This window comes from Anolis carolinensis, chromosome 2 (assembly GCF_035594765.1).
Source record: "Anolis carolinensis isolate JA03-04 chromosome 2, rAnoCar3.1.pri, whole genome shotgun sequence".
NCBI lineage: Eukaryota > Metazoa > Chordata > Lepidosauria > Squamata > Dactyloidae > Anolis > Anolis carolinensis.
In genome coordinates this window covers 184,880,669-184,898,400 of record NC_085842.1, presented here as the reverse complement: position 1 = coordinate 184,898,400, position 17,732 = coordinate 184,880,669, and the positions used below count along the sequence as shown (strand labels likewise).

Below are 17,732 nucleotides of genomic sequence, written 5' to 3'. Positions count from 1 at the left end.
TGGTTTGTTTGCTTATGTATTTATTTACCTGATTTTCACTCAAGACTGCTAACAAAATTAATCACAATGCAGCTTAAAACAACATAGATGCATTTGAAATATAATTACAGGAATTACAAAATGAATGATTTGTGTTGAACTTGGGGTGTGAACCATCATCCCTCAAGGAAGGAGCCTTGGCTAGGAATCCCGCCTCCAGTCAGTGGCCACATTGTCCCTCATGAAGGGACCGAGGCAGAAGGAAGGGCCTCTGGATGGGGCCCCATAACAGGGCCCCTTTGTTTATGGCATACACATCTCAGGAAGGCTGAGGTGTAAAAGGAGAAGGAAAGACAATGGAGGACCTGGTTCTGGGAATACAGGTTGGAAGCCATGAGTGGATATTGAAGGGGAAAGAATGACAATCCCATAGAGAGGACCTTGGACTTGTTTTACAAAATTTAGTTTCAAATTTTGTTGGTCTTTTAAAAAAGACTATCATGTTTTTAAAAAAGCCCACGCAAACTCCTGAAAAGGCATAAACATATTCTCATGTGTAGATTTTTGTAAATGAAAAAACAAGATACCTCCTGAAAATAAGTCTAATGCATATTTTGGAGCAACAATTAATATCAGACCCAGTCTTATTTTCGGGGAATACACACACAGCTGAGCGCTGCTAAAAAGGCCCTGTCTGGGTCGACTGGGTCTTAACAGTCACAGACCAGTTTCTAAGCTTCCTTTTTTTGGGAAAAATGATTGAAAAGGCAGTTGCCCTCCAATTCCAGGCAGACTTGGAGGACACAGACTTCTTGATCCATTTCAAACTGGCTTCAGAGCAGACTGAGCTGCTCCCCCCAAAAGGAGCTATCCTATGGCATCATCCCACAAGGGGCCTGTTCTGTCACGCGCTGGGCCTGTGACTGATTGTCTATTATATAGGACGTACGCTTTACGGCCAGCGGGAAGCCAGGGTGCCTAAAGAAGGGTCGTTGAGGAATTTTCCTGAAAAGATGGCCTTGAAGTCTTTAAAGAAATAACGAAGTCTTTATTGACGAACAAATAATAAATCTTCAAGGAGTCTTGTCCCACAGGACAGGCGATTGGCTTTGAATAACTGTGAAAACCCTCTTATAACCCCTCCCAGGCTATCTGTTATCTGGGCCTAGCTAGTCTGGGACCCACTGCCAACTCCAAGTGCGTCTGGTTGTTGAGTGGACCTACCAGCCAATGGCTTTCAGATGTTTCTGTGCTGTTGTTCTGTATCCTCTGACAGTCAATATCCCTAGTGTTCTTTAACCCTGGTGCTCTTTATCCCCGGTGGTCTTTATCCCTGTTACTCTTTAGCCCTGGTGCTCTTTATCCCCGGTGGTCTTGGAATATGAAGCTTTTTACGGGACGAGCTGGTCTACGTCCTATAGCTGAGAATCATAAGTAAGACTAACTTAAAAACGGCTCCTTTCCTCCCAGAGCCCTGAACAAGGGGCGGGACCAAACTTAATGGTGATTGACAGGTGGCCTGTCCTATGAATGCAAACATTTGCAGCAATAAAGTAAAGTAGAAGGTTCTGGTACAGCTGTACCAGCACAGGGCCATTTTATCCCCAATACTTTTTAAATATTTACATGAAATTGCTGTGAAAGATCCTCTGGAGGCATGGGATGCAGGGTGCTATTTGTATGCTTGTGAAACACAAATATATTTTTCCATGCCTTCAAAAACAGCCTCAGCTAAGCAGAGTGTGCCTTTCCTGAACAAATGCCTAGAGAAGGCAATGGGCTAGATTTTTTTTTCCGTGTCAGGAGCAACCGGAGTTGCTTCTGGAGTGAGAGAATTGGCCGTCTGCAAGGACGTTGCCCAGGGGACGCCCGGATGTTTTGATGTTTTACCAGCCTTGTGGGAGGCTTCTCTCATGTCCCTGTATGGAGCTGGAGCTGATAGAGGGAGCTCATCCACGTTCTCCCCAGGTGGGATTCGAACCTGGCAGCTTTCAGGTCAGCAACCCAACCTTCAAGTGACAAGGCTTTTATCCCCTAGGCCATTGGAGGCTCCGAAGGGCTAGATGAGGAAAAACCAATAGAGACTGAATCCAGACAGGACAGAGATGCTTGCCATCAAGTGCTCTCATCTGGGGATGGAAGTGCATCAGCCATTTCTGTATGGGGTTGCACTTCCCGTAAAAGGGTCTGCAGGTTGGGACAAAGGCTCCTGGATGCATCTCTCCAAATGTCAGCCCAAGTTGATGCAACAATTGTCAGGGGGGCCTATTATCAGCTTCAACTGATGCGCCAGCCGCACCCTTCCTAGGTCTGGCATACCTAAAGATGGTGGTTGCCTCAAGGTTGGACTTCTGCAATATGCTTCACATTGATCTGACTTTGTACCAAGTTCTTAAACAGAAACATCCAGGAGTGAGCTGATTACATCTTCAATAAAATCACTCCACCGGCTGCCAATGAGTTTCCGGGCAAAGTACAAGGTGTTGGTTTTGACTTTAAAAGCCCTCCATGGTTTGGGTCCAGGTTCCCTCCAGGATGGCCTTCTTCTCCCACACAATCCATGGCTCCTTCCTCTGGGTTTTCCATGTATTTCATCCTGCCAGAAGCGACTGGTGAACCTCACCCAGAGGATCCCCTTTTCGTTGGCTGATACAAAAGAAGAAGACCGTGGAAGGTTGTTGTATGTCTTTCGGGCTATGTAGCCATGTTCCAGAAGTATTCTCTCCTGATGTTTCGCCCACATCTATGGCAGGCATCCTCAGAGGTTGTGAGGCATGGATAAACTAGGCAAGGAAGGTAAATATATATCTGTGGAGAGTCCAGGGTGTGACAAGAGTCCTTTGTCAGTTGGAAGCCAGCGCTAATGTTTCAGTTAATCACCCTAATTAGCATTGGAAAGGTTTGTCTCTTGCCTGGAGGGACTCTTGTCACACCCTGGACTCTCCACGGATATATATTTACCTTCCTTGCCTAGTTTATCCATGCCTCACAACCTCTGAGGATGCCTGCCATAGATGTGGGAGAAACGTCAGGAGAGAATACTTGGCCACACAGCCCAAAAGACATACAACAACCCTGTGATCCCGGCCATGAAAGCCTTTGACAACATACTGTGGAAGGACCTGCCAAAGGAAGACATCCCACTGCTAAAAGAGCTGTCGGAATTCAAAACACATTCCAAGAGCTCCCTCTTCTGGCAGAAGGCCCACCCAGCCAGTTTTAATCACTGCTTTTACAATTGCCTCACCTTTACTTTTTATTTTAGCAGTGGAAGTGCTGGCTAGACAAATTAAAGCAAAAACCACATGGAAGGTAAACAATATGAAATGAAAAATGAAATGTATAAGACTGCTTGCAGATGATATAGTGATTCTCATCATCATCATCATCATCATCATCATCATTAATTACTTATTAATCGCCCTCCATCCAAGATGCTCTAGGCAATTTACAAGATAAAATTGTAAAGGATAAAAATACATACATACAAATATTGATAAAATTAACATAGATTAAAAGCTCTAGTAAAGAGGTCTTGAGTGCGAGGGTAAAAGGCCCTAACTCAAGCATGGCTCTCAAATAGGGCGGCAAGGCATTCCATAAGGCAGGGGCAGAAATAGAAAAAGCTCTGCATCTGGTCCTTTCCAAGTGCACTTCTCTAGGACCCGGTATATAAAGAAAATTTTGTTGGGATGGTCGTTGCGACCTCCGATGATGGGAGAAGGAGAGACAGTCCCTAAGGTACGATGGGCCATGGCCATAAAGAATTTTAAAGGTCAGAACTAGCATCTTATATAGACCACGGTAATCAGTTGGAAGCCAATGCAGATGCTGACTCAAAATCCTTTAAAGAATATTCCCAAAGCACTAGAAATAATAAGGGAATTTGGAAAAGTGGTGGGCCTATTCATTAATCAAGATTAAACAAAGATAAGGACCAAGAGATTTTGACAAGAGACAACATAAATACAACAAAGTAAAATATTTGGGAATTCAAATGACAAACAAAAACTATGAATTATTTAAAAACAATTATGAAAAAGTATAGAAAGAGAGACCTGTCTCTACTTTGAAGAATATCAACAATCAAAATGAATGCAATTCCAAGAAACATTCTATTTACTTCAAACAATACCAATCTTGTCAAAATCAAGCACTTTTTTAAAGGAAGGAATAAAGAACTGACAAAATTAATTTGGAAAAATAAAGACGCCTAGAATAAAATCTAAAACTTTACAAGATGCAAAAGATAAAGGAAGAATGGCAGTACAAAATATGAAACTAGACTACAATTCAGCAGCTTGGACATGGATAAAAAATTGATGTTTATAAAAAATGAAAGACTACTAACAATTGAAGAATATGTAAACAATTTAAAATATTTAAAATATTTAATTTATGATGAAATGAAATCAGACTCCAAACAACAGGTAAGAAATTCACCGATGAGAGTGTGGAATAAGTATAAAATATATATATTTTTACAATAAATTACCAAAGATTTACAGAGATACTTTCAGGAATGCCTTAGCAAGCGAGAGTCCAAAAGTGATACAGTAGAGTCTCACTTATCCAACATAAATGGGCCGGCAGAACGTTGGATAAGTGAATATGTTGGATAATAAGGAGGGATTAAGGAAAAGCCTATTAAACATCAAATTAAGTTATGATTTTACAAATTAAGCATCAAAACATCATGGTATACAACAAATTTGACAGAAAAAGTAGTTCAATACGCAGTAATGCTATGTAGTAATTACTGTTTTTACAAATTTAGCACCAAAATATCATGATGTAATGAAAATATTGATTACAAAAATGCGTTGATTAAGAGGAACTCTTAATGCAAAGATCTGGAAGAGGAGATAGGAAGAACAGGGGACAACATACAAAGACATGACTACCAGTTTTTACGTCAGATTTCAAGGCTACGCTCTTCTTTATGGAATTTAAATACTTTAGACAGTGTGAGTAATAGTAATTGAGATGAAGAAATAGATGCAATGATTATAACAAATACAAGGTTCTCTTCTCCTCCAACTCCCTCTCTCTCAGCAATGTAATAGACAACAGTTGTAAAGATCTACTTTACTCCACTCATCCTCTTTTATTGTTTCTCTTTTTGGTACTGTTCCATTATCCAGACGGAGGCCAAAAGGGGCCCTAGGCAGAGGGGGGTAGTAAATTTTAGGGGTTGGGAGAGTTGAAAGAGGAAAACAATTTTTGCTGGTTATTCCCCCTCCCCACTTCCCTTTTCATCAATGAGGGTTGTTTCCATGATGGCGACATGGGTGGGGGAAATAACAGGAAAACAGGGGGAAATGGTTTTACTCCTTCAAACCCCCCTTCCCCCATAAAATGGACTATCCTTCTCTGTCTAGCGCCCCTTTTTAGCCTCCGGCTGCAACAGACTGAGAAGCCACTCTCGTTGTGTTAATCACACCACTGCTGGGACCTCAATCTGTGAAGACTGTGTGTTGATCAGCCTCCACACATTAAAAAAAATCATGCACAGGCATCTTCCAAGAAATGGAGCACCATCATCCTTGAACTACGAGGGATCGCCTAACAACATAACAACAGAACCCTCTTTTCTTTTTGTATGAAAAGAACTACGTACTACTTCAACATGCTCAATAAAAACTTATGAAAAAAGAAGCCTAAATGCCAAGTTTGGGAGACAAAAAGTAGGGTGCAACTATTGCATGGGCACAACTATTATCTGCTGAAATACGACTGCCAAGGGCCCCTCCCTCTGCCCTTCACCAGACAATCACCTCCCACATGAAAATTCTCTTAAACTGACAATCCTCACTTGCCACACTTTGCAGGCCTTTTTCCACCTACGACAAGCGAGGCAACTGGCACCCTATCTATCTGATGAGGCTCTGGCAACAGTCATCCATGCCAAGGTCACGTCTAGGCTGGACTATTGCAACGTCCTGTGTGTTGGCCTTCCGATGTCCACGACCCAAAAGCTCCGTATTGTTCAGAATGCGGCAGCCAGGCTACTCACAAGAACACCCATGAAATGCCACAAAACACCAGTGCTGCAGCATCTGCATTGGCTTCCAACTGATTACCGTGGTCTATATAAGATGCTAGTTCTGACCTTTAAAATTACGGCCAGGGCCCATCGAACCTTAGGGACCGTCTCTCCTTCTACTATCATCATCGGAGGTCACAACAACCATCCCAACAAGACTTACTTTATGTACCGGGTCCTAGAGAAGTGCACTTGGAAAGGACCAGACGCAGAGCTTTTTCTATTTCTGCCCCTGCTTTATGGAATGCCTTCCCGCCCTATATGAGAGCCATGCGTGACTTAGGGCCTTTTACCCTAGCACTCAAGACCTGGCTCTTTACTAGAGCTTTTAATCTATGTTAATTTTATCAATATTTGTATGTATGTATTTTTATCCTTTACAATTTTATCTTGTAAATCGCCTAGAGCATCGTGGATGGAGCGCGATTAATAAGTAATTAAATGATGATGATGATGATATACCCCTCCCCCCAAGGGCCCTCCCTCCTCTCCCTCTCCTGGCCAATTACCTTCCACATGTAAATTCCCTTAAGCTCACAATCCTCATTTGCCACCTCCCCAGGGGCCCCTCCCTTCTCTCCCTCCCCAGGCCAATCACCTTCTACATGCAAATGCACCTCACCACACCTCATCACCCCCACATCACACCCCCAAAGGGACTCCCTGAGTATTGAATTGGGACCAAACAGAGAAGATCATCCCTCCCTCCTCTGGGGACTTCCCATGGGGGGACGGAGGGAGGGCGCGGGAAGGGGATGGGGCCCTAGGGGCTTACCTTGGAAGATCCACAGAAACCTCCTCTGTGTTTCTGGGGCTCATGTGGCGGAATTGTGTGTGCCTGGTCCCAGCCTTCTGTGAAAGTGGTGGGAGTCAATGAAGGGGGCCACACTGCCAGAGCAGGGCTGGCTCCGGGGCCACAAAGGCAATGGGAGGGGAGGGCTCCCAAGGGAGTGTGGCCTTACTCTGAGCCACGTGCTCATGGCCATCCCAAGGTAGGCGTGCAAAGGGGCCTCGGCTGGAGGGGCATCTGTGGGGGGCGGCCCCGGCTGGACCTGCTTGGAGAGCCCTCTGCACATTAATTAATGATGATGAGGCATCATTATGAGGATGTGAAAACCAGGCTGTCTGCAGCATCCAGGTCTTTCCCAAGGAGTCTGGATGCCAGCCAATGTGCAGCAGCTGGAAGAGAAGAGATATGCGAAGTACACCTTTTTTTGCCGAGGGATAGGGCTCTCTAAGAAAGGCAGGCAGCCATATACCTGCTCCTCCACATCCCTCCTGGAGCTGCAGTGCTGAATCTGGAGGAGAGAGAGACAAGGTCAAAAGAGGGGTTCCAACTTGAAGGCTTCCTTGACTGCCAGATCTCCGGAGGGGCACTGACCAGGCGCTTGGAGATTTTGTGGAGCAGCTCCTGCAGGCTGAAGGTGTCCCTCACCAGAACGCTGTCCTCCAGGTGCCATCGCAGGAACTCTGCTACCTCCCTGAGGGTCTCCCTCGCAGCTTTCAAAGAGGAGGAGGAAGAAGAAGAGGGAATGAGCCAGGCTGACAAGGAGGGCAAGGGGCCCCTCCCTCCCTCCCTTGACTCCCCTTCTTCCTGGCCCCCAAGGCCTTGTGGGGCCAGTGCTGGTCTCGCGCCTTAGCAACCTCTTCGTCCTCGTCCTCTGCATGAACCAGCACCTCCAGCCATGGATGGTCTGGCGCTCCTGATGGAGATGTTCCGGGCACCAGAGAAGATGCTGGAAACATTCCAGGGATGCCTTTTGGATCTTGGCTGCCTTCTGAAAAGGGGAAGAAGGAAAGAGAGACCTTCTTTCTTTCCCCCCTCCCTCATTTCCTTGGCTGAAGAAGCCCCTTCTCAGGGCTTGGGGAGAGGAGGAAGCCTGCACCCGCCCCAAAGAGAGAAGCCGAGATAGGGGCCAAGTCTCACATGGCAGCAGAGAGAAAGAAAGTCACCTAGAAGCCAGGTGAGCCTTCATAGGGCTCTCCTGCAGCAGGGGCGCCAGCCACAAATTGTGAGGGGCTGGGGGAGCCTACCCCACCCAGGGGTCCTGTAATCCCCCTGTCCCCTCCCCCCCTCCAATGGGGGCCAGACTGGTCCAGGAAGCCCAGGGGACACCAGAAGGCATCCCTCTTCTCCACTAGGGACGCTAGCAAGGTATTGACCCTTAGAACTGGCTTCCACTGGGAGGGAGGGAGGGAGGGAAACTATATTAAAGTATACAATTCCATTGAAGCCAGAACTCTTCCTATTGGGATTATTAGATACTGAAACATCAAGAAAGAGTCTTCCTTTATATGACAATAGCAGCAAGAATTGAATAATATGCAAAACTATGGAAACAACAAAACACACCAACAGCAAAAGATTAGATCCAAATCCTTTTTTGAAATGGCCGAAATGGACAAATAAAGATTAGCTTTACAAGCAACAAATACACAGAAACTTCAGGAAGAATGGAAACCCTTTATGGAATTTATAAAGAACCAGAGGAAAATGACCATAACAGGATTTGTTGACTAAAAACAAGTTCAATGTTATATAGATGTATTTTGTTATTATTTATATGCTTTATATTCAATGGACTTTGGATAATTGTAAGTACAATTTAAAACATAAATGTTTGCAAATTTTGTTATTGATGTATTTTTAAAAAAATATATTCACAAAGTCTGTGGAGTGTTCAAAAAGAAGAAGAAAGGACAACAATAACATAACAGATTCTTACTTACGCAATACTAACTTACTAACAAATGAAAATACAATTTTAGATTTATATAGCAATAATTAAAATTATATGAAAGATATTAAATAAATAAACTGATAAGAATAATTAAAAGGAACGCTTAATGTAAAGATCTGGAAAACAAGAAGAAGGGGGGCAACAAACAAAGACATACATGACTACAGTTTTCACGTCAGATGTTATAGAGGATATATGGAATTTAAACATTTTAGACTGTATATAATAGTAATTAAGATGATGCAATAATTATAACACACAAGGCTTATCTTCTCCCCAACCCCTTCCCTCTCCCTCGGCGACATAATAGACAACATTTGTAAAAATCTACTTTACTAACAAACACTTACTCATCCTCTTTTTTTTCTTCTCTTTTCTATACTGTTCCATTATCCAGACGGAGGCCAAGAGGTGGCCTAGGCAGAGAGGAATAGTCCGTTTTAGGGATTGGGGGGGAGGAAAACCATTTTCCCTGTTTTCTCTGGTTATTCCCCCTCCCTACTTCCCATTTCAACAACGAGGGTTGTTTCCTGGATGTCGAAAACAGGGGAAATTGTTTTACTCCTTCAAACCCTTTTGGCCTTCGCCAAGATAATACAACAAAACTTTCTTTTCTTTTTGCATAAAAAGAACAACAACTTTAAAATTCTCTTTTTTAATTCATTTTTATTGAAGATAAAATAATAAAGAGAAAGAAAAAAGGGAATAGCAGGTGCTGTCTTTCCTTTTACAGTGAAAGTTGTAGAACAATTTGATTATAGGATAGTAGGAATGAGAGCAAAAGGAAAAAGCACCAAACAAAAGGGGATTACAGTTCTTATTTTTTCTTCTTCTTTATATAAAACTGGCTATACCAAAATGAAGAAGGGGAGAAAGGAGAAGGGGAAAAAAAGGGGAGAGGAGGAAAGAAAAAACGAGAGGAATGTGACAAGGGTAGTTGTTGACTTCCAATCTCTTCCTCTTGGGATAGATCTCTAATAATCTTCCTCCATTACATAATCCTCTCTTGTTAATTTATGTTTAATCAAATGAAAATTTTGCTATTGCCTGAGTTTATATATTCTTTCAAACATGTCCTGTCTGTTTTATTAACTGGAGTAACTTGGTAATTTTTAGATGGTATGTTAAAATATCCATGTTCATAATATCCATGATTTTTATAATTCAATCTTCCATACTGGGTGTTTCTTTGATTTTCCATTTTTTTTGCATATTCTACTCTAGCTGCCATTTTAAAATATGTGAATAATTTATCTTGATTTTTATTAAATGTTAAATCTGTTATACCTAATAAAAAGTATTCTAGTTTCATTGGAAATTTCAATGTTAATTTTTTAAAATTCTTTTGTGTATATTTTTCCAAAACGTATTTGCTTCTTTGCACGTCCACCAAATATGGTAAAAGGTAGCTGTATGTTTTTCACATTTCCAACAGTTCGGTTGCATATTCTTATAACATTTTGCCAGTTTATTTGATGTCATATACCAACTTGAAAATTCTCAATAAAAACTAATGAAAAAAGAAGCCAAAAATTTCCTTAAACTCACAATCCACTTGCCACACTTCACATATACCCTCTGCCACCCAAACCCCCCTCCTTTCCCTCCCCCAACCAATCACCTCTTACATGCAAATTCCCCTAAACTCACAATCCTCACTTGCCATAATTTGCATATTTCCCCCTCCCTCCAGGCCCCTCCCTCCTCTCCCTCCCCCAGCCAATCACTTTCCATACGCAAATTCGTTTAAACTCACAATCCCCACTTGCCCCCTCCCAGGGGCCCCTCCCTCCTCTCCCTCCCCTGGCCAATCACCTCCCACATGCAAATGTCCCTCACTACACCTCACCACCCCCTCCTCCCACCCCCAAAAGAACTCCCTGAGCATTGAATTGGAAAAAAAGGGAGAAGGTTGCCCCCTTCCTCCTCTGGGGACCCCCTTCTCTCTTGGGTGGGGACTTCCCTTGTGGGGAAGGAGAGAAGGAGTGGGGAGGGGATAGGGCTCCAGCGGCTTACCTTAGAAAATCCACAAAAACCTCCTCTGTGTTTCTGGGGCCCATGCAGTGGAGGTGTGGGTACCTGGTCTCGGCTTTCGGCAAAAGCAGAGGGAGGCAATGAGGGAAGCCCTCACTGCCAGAGTGGAGCTGGCCTGGAGCCCCCAAGGGAACGGGAGGGGAAGGGGGGCTCCCCAACGGGTGCGCCTGGAGGGGCCTGGACCAGAGTGGGGCGGCCCCAGCTGGACCTGCCTGGAGAGCACTCTGCCTATGATGGCGCCCAGGAAGGCAATGGTGGGGCCAACTGGCTCCAGGCCCATCAGGGGCCCTGATCTCCATGGTAACCAGGTAAACATCTTCCGACTTGGAACCTGGGTAAGAATGGAACCTTTTTAAAGGAAAACAACCACCAGCCTGGAGCCGCTCTTGGCAGGGAGGGGGGCAACAGGAAGAAACAGGAGGAGTCTGCTTCACGCTCGAAAAAGGGAGTTTAGGGTCACAGTTTTCACACAAAGAGAGTCTAAGGGTCAATGCTGATGGGGCCTGAGTTGCAGGTCCAGGGTGGTTTGGGCCTCCCTCCCCTAAGGAATCCAAGGAAAGCACCCAGTTTAAAAGGAAGAGGTACAATTATTCTAATCAATACAAAATTAGACTACACAATTATATCATGTTAAATTACAATAAACAGAGAGTGGGAGGGGGTCTTTCTCTGCCCTGTTGAAGGGTGGCTCTTCCCCTTCAGCAGCTGGGTTGTGAGTCCTGGGATTTGCAGAGGAGGGAGGACGGCCTTGGACCCCCCCCCCCCCCCCCGCCACCAGAGAGGCCTGGGCCTCACTCCCCTGCAAGCCGCAGATCCACAGGAGGCAGCCATAGCAGCTAAAAGGGAAGAGCAGCGCCTTCACAGGGGAGTGGGATCCTCTCCTACACAACAAAGACAATAATATTATATGTTAAATAACAACAGAAACAATCTTTAAAGTGACACAACAGTAAAACCAAACACCTGTATTGGAATCCTCTCTTCTCCTTCCTTGATCTTCCAGCTGCCGGTCAGTGTCCCTCAAAGGCAAGTGTCCCTCGATGGTCACTGTCCGTGAAAGGTCAGGATCCCTCAGTGTTAAGATTCCCTCAATGGTCATTGTTGTTCAATGGTCAAGATTGCTCAATGTTCAGGTACAGTGTCTCTAGATGTTAAGTGTCCCTTGATGGTCACGGTCCCTCGAAGGCAAGGGTCCCTTGAAGTTAAGAGTCCCTCAAAGGTCAGTGTCCCTCGATGATCAAAGTCCCTCAATGCTCAGGCAATAAAACCAAACACATTTTTGAAGTCCTCTCTTCTCTCTCCTTGTTCTTCCAAGCGCTGGCCATGATGCTAAGTGTCCTTTGATGGTCAGGGTCTCTTGATGTTAAGTGTCCCCCGATGGCATGTGTCCTTCAATGTTAAGTGTCTCTTGATGGTCAGGTCCTTTGACTGTCATTGTCTTTTGACAGTTTGGATCCCATGAGGGTTGGTGTTCCTTAATGATCAGGTCCCTTGAGGGTCATTGTCCCTCAACAGTTTTGTCCCTTAATGGCTGGTGTCCCTTGACAGTTGATGTCCCTTAATGGTCAGGTCCCTTGATAATCAGGTCCTTGACAGTTGGTGTCCCTTCGCTTATCCAACGTTCTGGATTATCCAATGCATTTTTGTAGTCAATGTTTTCAATACATCATGATATTTTGGTGCTAAATTCGTAAATACAGTAATTACTACGTAGCATTACTGCCAAATTTGTTGTATAACATGATGTTTTGGTGCGTAATTTGTAAAATCATAACCTAATTTGATGTTTAATAGGCTTCTCCTTAATCTCTCCTTATTATCCAACATATTCGCTTATCCAACGTTCTGCTGGCCCGTTTATGTTGGATAAGTGAGACTCTACTGTATATGTATGTAAGATAAGGAAAAAACAGAAAGAAACCAACAAAGTTGGATTAGTCATTAATTGAACAGACACAAAGATACATGTCAATGAGATCAACAGCTGATAATGGTTCTGTGTGTTCATAATCAGACTGCATTCTGAATTAAATGATAGTGTAAATAGGGCCTCCCTTCCTGGATGTCTGGTATATCTATCATATATGAGTGTATATGCGAGCAATGAACCTGCACAACACTACTGGGGTTCCTTCTACACAGCCATATAAAATCCAAATTATCTGCTTTGAACAATAAGTGTTGCAGGAGCCTAAGAAGCAAAGCTGTTGTCCCATTATTAAATACAAAGAGGCTAGATGCAGAACAAATGCTGAGAGTTAGCTGAAGGCTGTAAACCTGATGGAAGTCCATATAATCCAGATTATCTTATTTGAATTTGATTATGAGTCTACACTGCCATATAATCCAGTTCAAAGCAGATAATCTGGATTTTATATGACAGTGTAGAAAAGGTCTAATAAGTCATGGCTATGAAAGCAGTGTCAAACTGCATTAATTCTACAGTACTGATGCACCAACAATTCACAATCTATGACTCTACTGGGGTAGGCATTGTAAAGGGTCCCACAAAGGCTATTTATGGACCATATTTTGTTTTGTACATGGACCATGTTATCCATGTATAAAGGGAAAGAAGCCGATAAACTGGTGTATGTGTTATTTTGCCTCAAGTTTCAAGAGAAAATAATCAAATTTGATGGGCTGAAGCAACAAATAGGAATCAATAATTGCATTTATGGCCTACAAATTGCAAAATATCTGGCTCCATCAAGAGTGCAGAGAACGATACCTCCACTTAAATCCCTTTGTTTTCAAAGCAACCACACGGTTTCATATAACACTACATGTTTTGTAATGCTTTTATCATATTTACATCTACTCTCGGGCTTTACTATTAATTGGAACCCTTTCAGATAGAAATACATTGCTGTAAAAAGCAGAGAAGCAATTTCTTTGGGACACAATTTAAAACTAGATATTACCTTTATATCCTACCTCCTGAACAAGTCTGCAATCTTGCCCTGTTTTATGGACCAGAATATTGAAGTCAGTAACAAAGAAGAAAGCCAAGTTTGTAACTCAAATAGAACCTGTAGTGGTCAACAGATATGGGTTAAAAAGTCAATGATTTTTTTCTTTATTTCATTTTTATTTTATCACATTTCACCTGCATTACAATTACACTGTTTGCACGTTTAGAGAAGCTGGATCCCAAGTTGCAAAAGAAGCAGCTAAGCAACCTACAAACCTCAATCTATGGTTCATTTAGTATGATGTAGCAGCTGGTGCTTTGACTTGATCACCCCACAGCAAGCCAGAGAAACAAATCAAGGAAAATCAGTCTTTCTTTGGCTTATTGGGAGAAAAACAAACCCAAGTCCTGGCTGTGACAGGGTTTGCTATACCGGCTAACAGCACAACTCCACCTGGAACACCTTTACTAGCCCTTCCTCCCTTATTTTCTCTAAAACAGGATTCATATTGCAGAGGTGCACTCTTGATTTGTAAATATTTTCAGCTTTCAGTTTTCTTTATAGATATGTTTGTCTTTGAGATCTGAATAAACCTTCTAATTTGAGGCTTTGTTCTGCTAGTTTCCTTCTCTATGATTAGCTCAAATGGATTACATGAATGTTATAGGAAGCGGAGATCTTGCTTGATGTACTACTTGTATTGGACAGAGAGAGATGGGTGTAACCATAAAGCGAATAGGGTGACTATGACTCTGAGGGAACCCTGTAATTCTGGACATGTTATATAAAGGGATGTACATTTTAGGAAAAGATATTCTACAATACTGTACTTATTAAGTTAAATCTTAGATCTTCTGTTTATGCTGCACATTCATTTACTGCTTTGGTTGGATTGTTTAATTTTCACACTCTCCTAAACTCTGCATAAATTCCAAGATTTCTTTGCTTCACATAGTGAGTTCTTCTTCATTAATAACTTTTGCACTTGACCACATTTTTTTCTTATGGTCTCTTTTTGCTTGACCACGCTGATTTAATCACACTTGCCTGTTGCTCAGCCACATTTTTCCCTTTTTCAATCTGTGAACTGTTCAAGGGGATGCTCTTGCACATCTTGCTAAACACACCGCAGTTTAGCAGTTCTTGCTCCAAGTGGTAGTGACTGGAGCCTGGCAGAGCTCATGAAGAACTCCAACGTATAATGAACTCCCAAAATGCTCACTGTGATTAAATATACAGTAATCCAAAGAGTATGTGTTTCTCACTGTATGAAATCCTCTGACAACTGCTGCCAAAAGATGGTGATCCAGTAAATGAACTATGATTTCTTTTCTCCGTTGGGATTTGGTGCCGATGTAAATATACCATTCTCTTATCTGTTAATTAGTCTATATAACCCAAATATGACACAACGATTGCAGAGTAAGCATGAATAAAAAATTTGGCAACATTCCATACCAAGTGATTGCTTTTTCAATTCGCTGCCTTGTCAACTAATTTATTTTAACAGAGAGATCCACAGCTCCAGCTTCATAATTGAAATCAATGAAGTGATGCAAAGGGAGGACAATTCAGTTAGACATGAAGGCACGGTGTTATTATACCAGTGCTAGTTTCTTCTCAAAAAGTGGGGAAAACAACTTGATTTAGCCCCGTGGTTCTCAACCTGGGGTCCTCAGATGTTTTTGGCCTACAACTCCCAGAAATCCCAGCCAGTTTACCAGCTGTTAGGATTTCTGGGAGTTGAAGGACAAAAACATCTGGGAACCCCAGATTGAGAACCGCTATTTTAGTCTGTTAATCTTTGGCTTCTAATTGACAGGATTTCTGGGATTTACACTGGGAATGTCATTTTCAGAGGCAAACTAGCTAATCAGAATATTGGGAACAAGGCAGGCAAGTCAGGACTATTATGATCCCTGATTTTTGCTACATTTCAGCAAAGCATTTGATAATGTTCCCCCCGGTACTTAGTTAGCAAACTTATAAATGTGGAATAAATGGGAATACACTTCCAGATGGATTCATAATTGGTTGAATATATGTGCTTAAAGAGTATCATCGGTTACTGCAGTTCAAATTGGAAGAAGGTCTTGAATTAGTGCCTCAGGGTTTTGTCCTGGGGCCTTTACTCTCTCTAACTTTTTAATCAATAAATTAAATCAGTGTGTCTCAAACGATGCTCCTTCAGGTATTTGGATTTCAGCTCCCATAAATCCCAGCCAGTTTACCAGCTGTTAGGAATCGTGGGAGATGAAGTCCAAAATATCTGGAGGAGCACAGTTTGAGAAATTCTGAATTAAATGATGGGGTGGAGTGAATCCTTCTCAAGTTTGTGGCTAACACAAAACTGAGAGTGGTGGTTAACACATTGGGCAGAAATTAATAACATTAAAATTCAATACAGAGAAATTCATTTAGGCTAAAGGAAAAAATACATGGATATAAGATGGGAGATTCATGGCTCAGCTGTACTACTTGGGGAAGGACAATTGGATCATGTTAATTTGAACATCAGTCAGCAATGTGATGCTGTAGCAAATAAGGCAAATCATATAAAATACAGATTATCTGATTTGAACTGGATTATATGGCAGTGTAGATCAGGCATGGGCAAACTTTGGCCATCCATGTGTTTTGGACTTTAACTTCCACAATTCTTAACAGCCAGTAAACTGGCTGTTGAATTCCAAAACACCTGGAGAGCCAAAGGTTTCCCATACCTGCTGTAGACTCATATAATCCAAAGTAGATAATGTGGATGATCTGATTTGATAATCTGGATTATATGGCAGTGTAGAAGGGGCCTTAGTTGCATTTATAGAAGCATAGTTTCAAAGAAAGTGATAGTCCAACTTCATTTGAAGTACTGCATATTTATTGACAAACTGAAGCGGGTTCAGACTTCTCTATAAGAATGAGAAGAGAACAAAACACTTGAGAAAAGATTGAAAAAGCTTCAGTTTGATGACTGAAGAGTGACATGATCGCACTCTCCAAATACCTAAAAGGCTTTCACAGAAAGGAAGGAGCAGGTTTGTTCTCTGTTGCCCTATAGGGTAGGATCAAGTCTAATGATTTTAAGTACAGGAGTGCGGATTTTTATTGAACGCTTGAATTTCTTGACAGTAAGAGCAGTTGGGCAATGAAACCAATTGCCTAGAAAGCTGCTGGGGTCTCTTTCTCAGATGTCTTCAAAAGGAGGTTGGACAGTTACCAGCTGAAGATACTTTAACTAGAATTCCTGCATTGACTTGATGGTCAATGAGGCCTCGTCCAACTCTATAATTATGTGGGTGCACCTACACTGTAGAATGCAGTTTGACAACACTTTAATTTCCATGTTTCAATGCTATGGAATAATGGGAGGTGAAGTTTGGTTAGGTACCAGCACCTTATGGCAAAGTTGACCAAAGACCATATCTGAATTTTAGTAAGGCCTTCGACAAGGTCCCCTATGATCTTCTGGCAAACAAACTAGTTGGATGTGGGCTAGGCAAAACTGTGGTTAGGTGGATCTATAATTGGCTAAGTGAACGAACCCAAAGGGTGCTCCCAATACTTCCTCTTCATCCTGGAAAAGAGTGACGAGGGGATTGCCGCAGGGTTCCGTCCTGGGCCTGGTTCTGTTCAACATCATTATTAAGGACTTCGATGAAGGGTTAGAAGGCATGATCATCAAGTTTGCAGATGACACCAAATTGGGAGGGAAAGCCAGTACACCAGAAGACAGAAGCAGAATCCAAAACGATCTTAACAGACTAGAGATATGGGCCAAAACTAACAAAATGAAGTTCAACAGTGACAATACAAGATACTCCACCTAGCCAGAAAAAATGAAATGCAGAATGGGGGACGCCTGGCTTGACAGCATTATGTGTAAAAAAAGATCTAGGAGTCCTTGTGACAAGTTAAATATGAGCTAACAATGCTATGCTGCAGCTAAAAAAGCCAATGGGATTTTGGCCTGCATAAATAGGAGTATAGTGTCTAGATCCAGGGAAGTCATGCTACTCC

General features: G+C 42.6%; 1 protein-coding gene across 3 annotated transcripts; it reads right to left on the bottom strand.

Moving 5' to 3' along the window:
* On the bottom strand, positions 1 to 7,925 carry LOC134296406 (uncharacterized). Of its 3 annotated transcripts, none has more exons than XR_010003139.1 (3): positions 7,407 to 7,925; positions 6,801 to 7,323; positions 1 to 2,625 (listed from the first exon to the last, which is right to left on the bottom strand). XR_010003139.1 is itself a non-coding variant. In XM_062971299.1 (3 exons), the coding sequence occupies exons 1-3, from the start codon at positions 7,690 to 7,692 to the stop codon at positions 6,789 to 6,791; spliced, it is 711 nt and encodes a 236-aa protein (XP_062827369.1). In that variant the 5' UTR covers positions 7,693 to 7,925; the 3' UTR covers positions 6,531 to 6,788. The 3 variants fall into 3 exon arrangements, 2 of the variants coding, with proteins under 2 accessions (XP_062827369.1, XP_062827368.1); XM_062971299.1 differs by lacking the exon at positions 1 to 2,625 and having other exon boundaries at positions 6,531 to 6,877; positions 6,988 to 7,323; XM_062971298.1 differs by lacking the exon at positions 1 to 2,625 and having other exon boundaries at positions 6,531 to 7,323.
* Between the last annotated feature and the right edge of the window lie 9,807 nt (positions 7,926 to 17,732).

What these genes read in the sequence shown, in the direction of transcription:
- LOC134296406 (XM_062971298.1), bottom strand. Translation starts at nt 7,692, where the DNA reads ATGCAGAGGACGAGGACGAAGAGGTTGCTAAGGCGCGAGACCAGCACT. An exon ending in ACAAAATCTCCAAGCGCCTG is followed by an intron (nt 7,324 to 7,406) that starts GTCAGTGCCCCT and finishes TCTCTCCTCCAG; the next exon opens with ATTCAGCACTGCAGCTCCAG.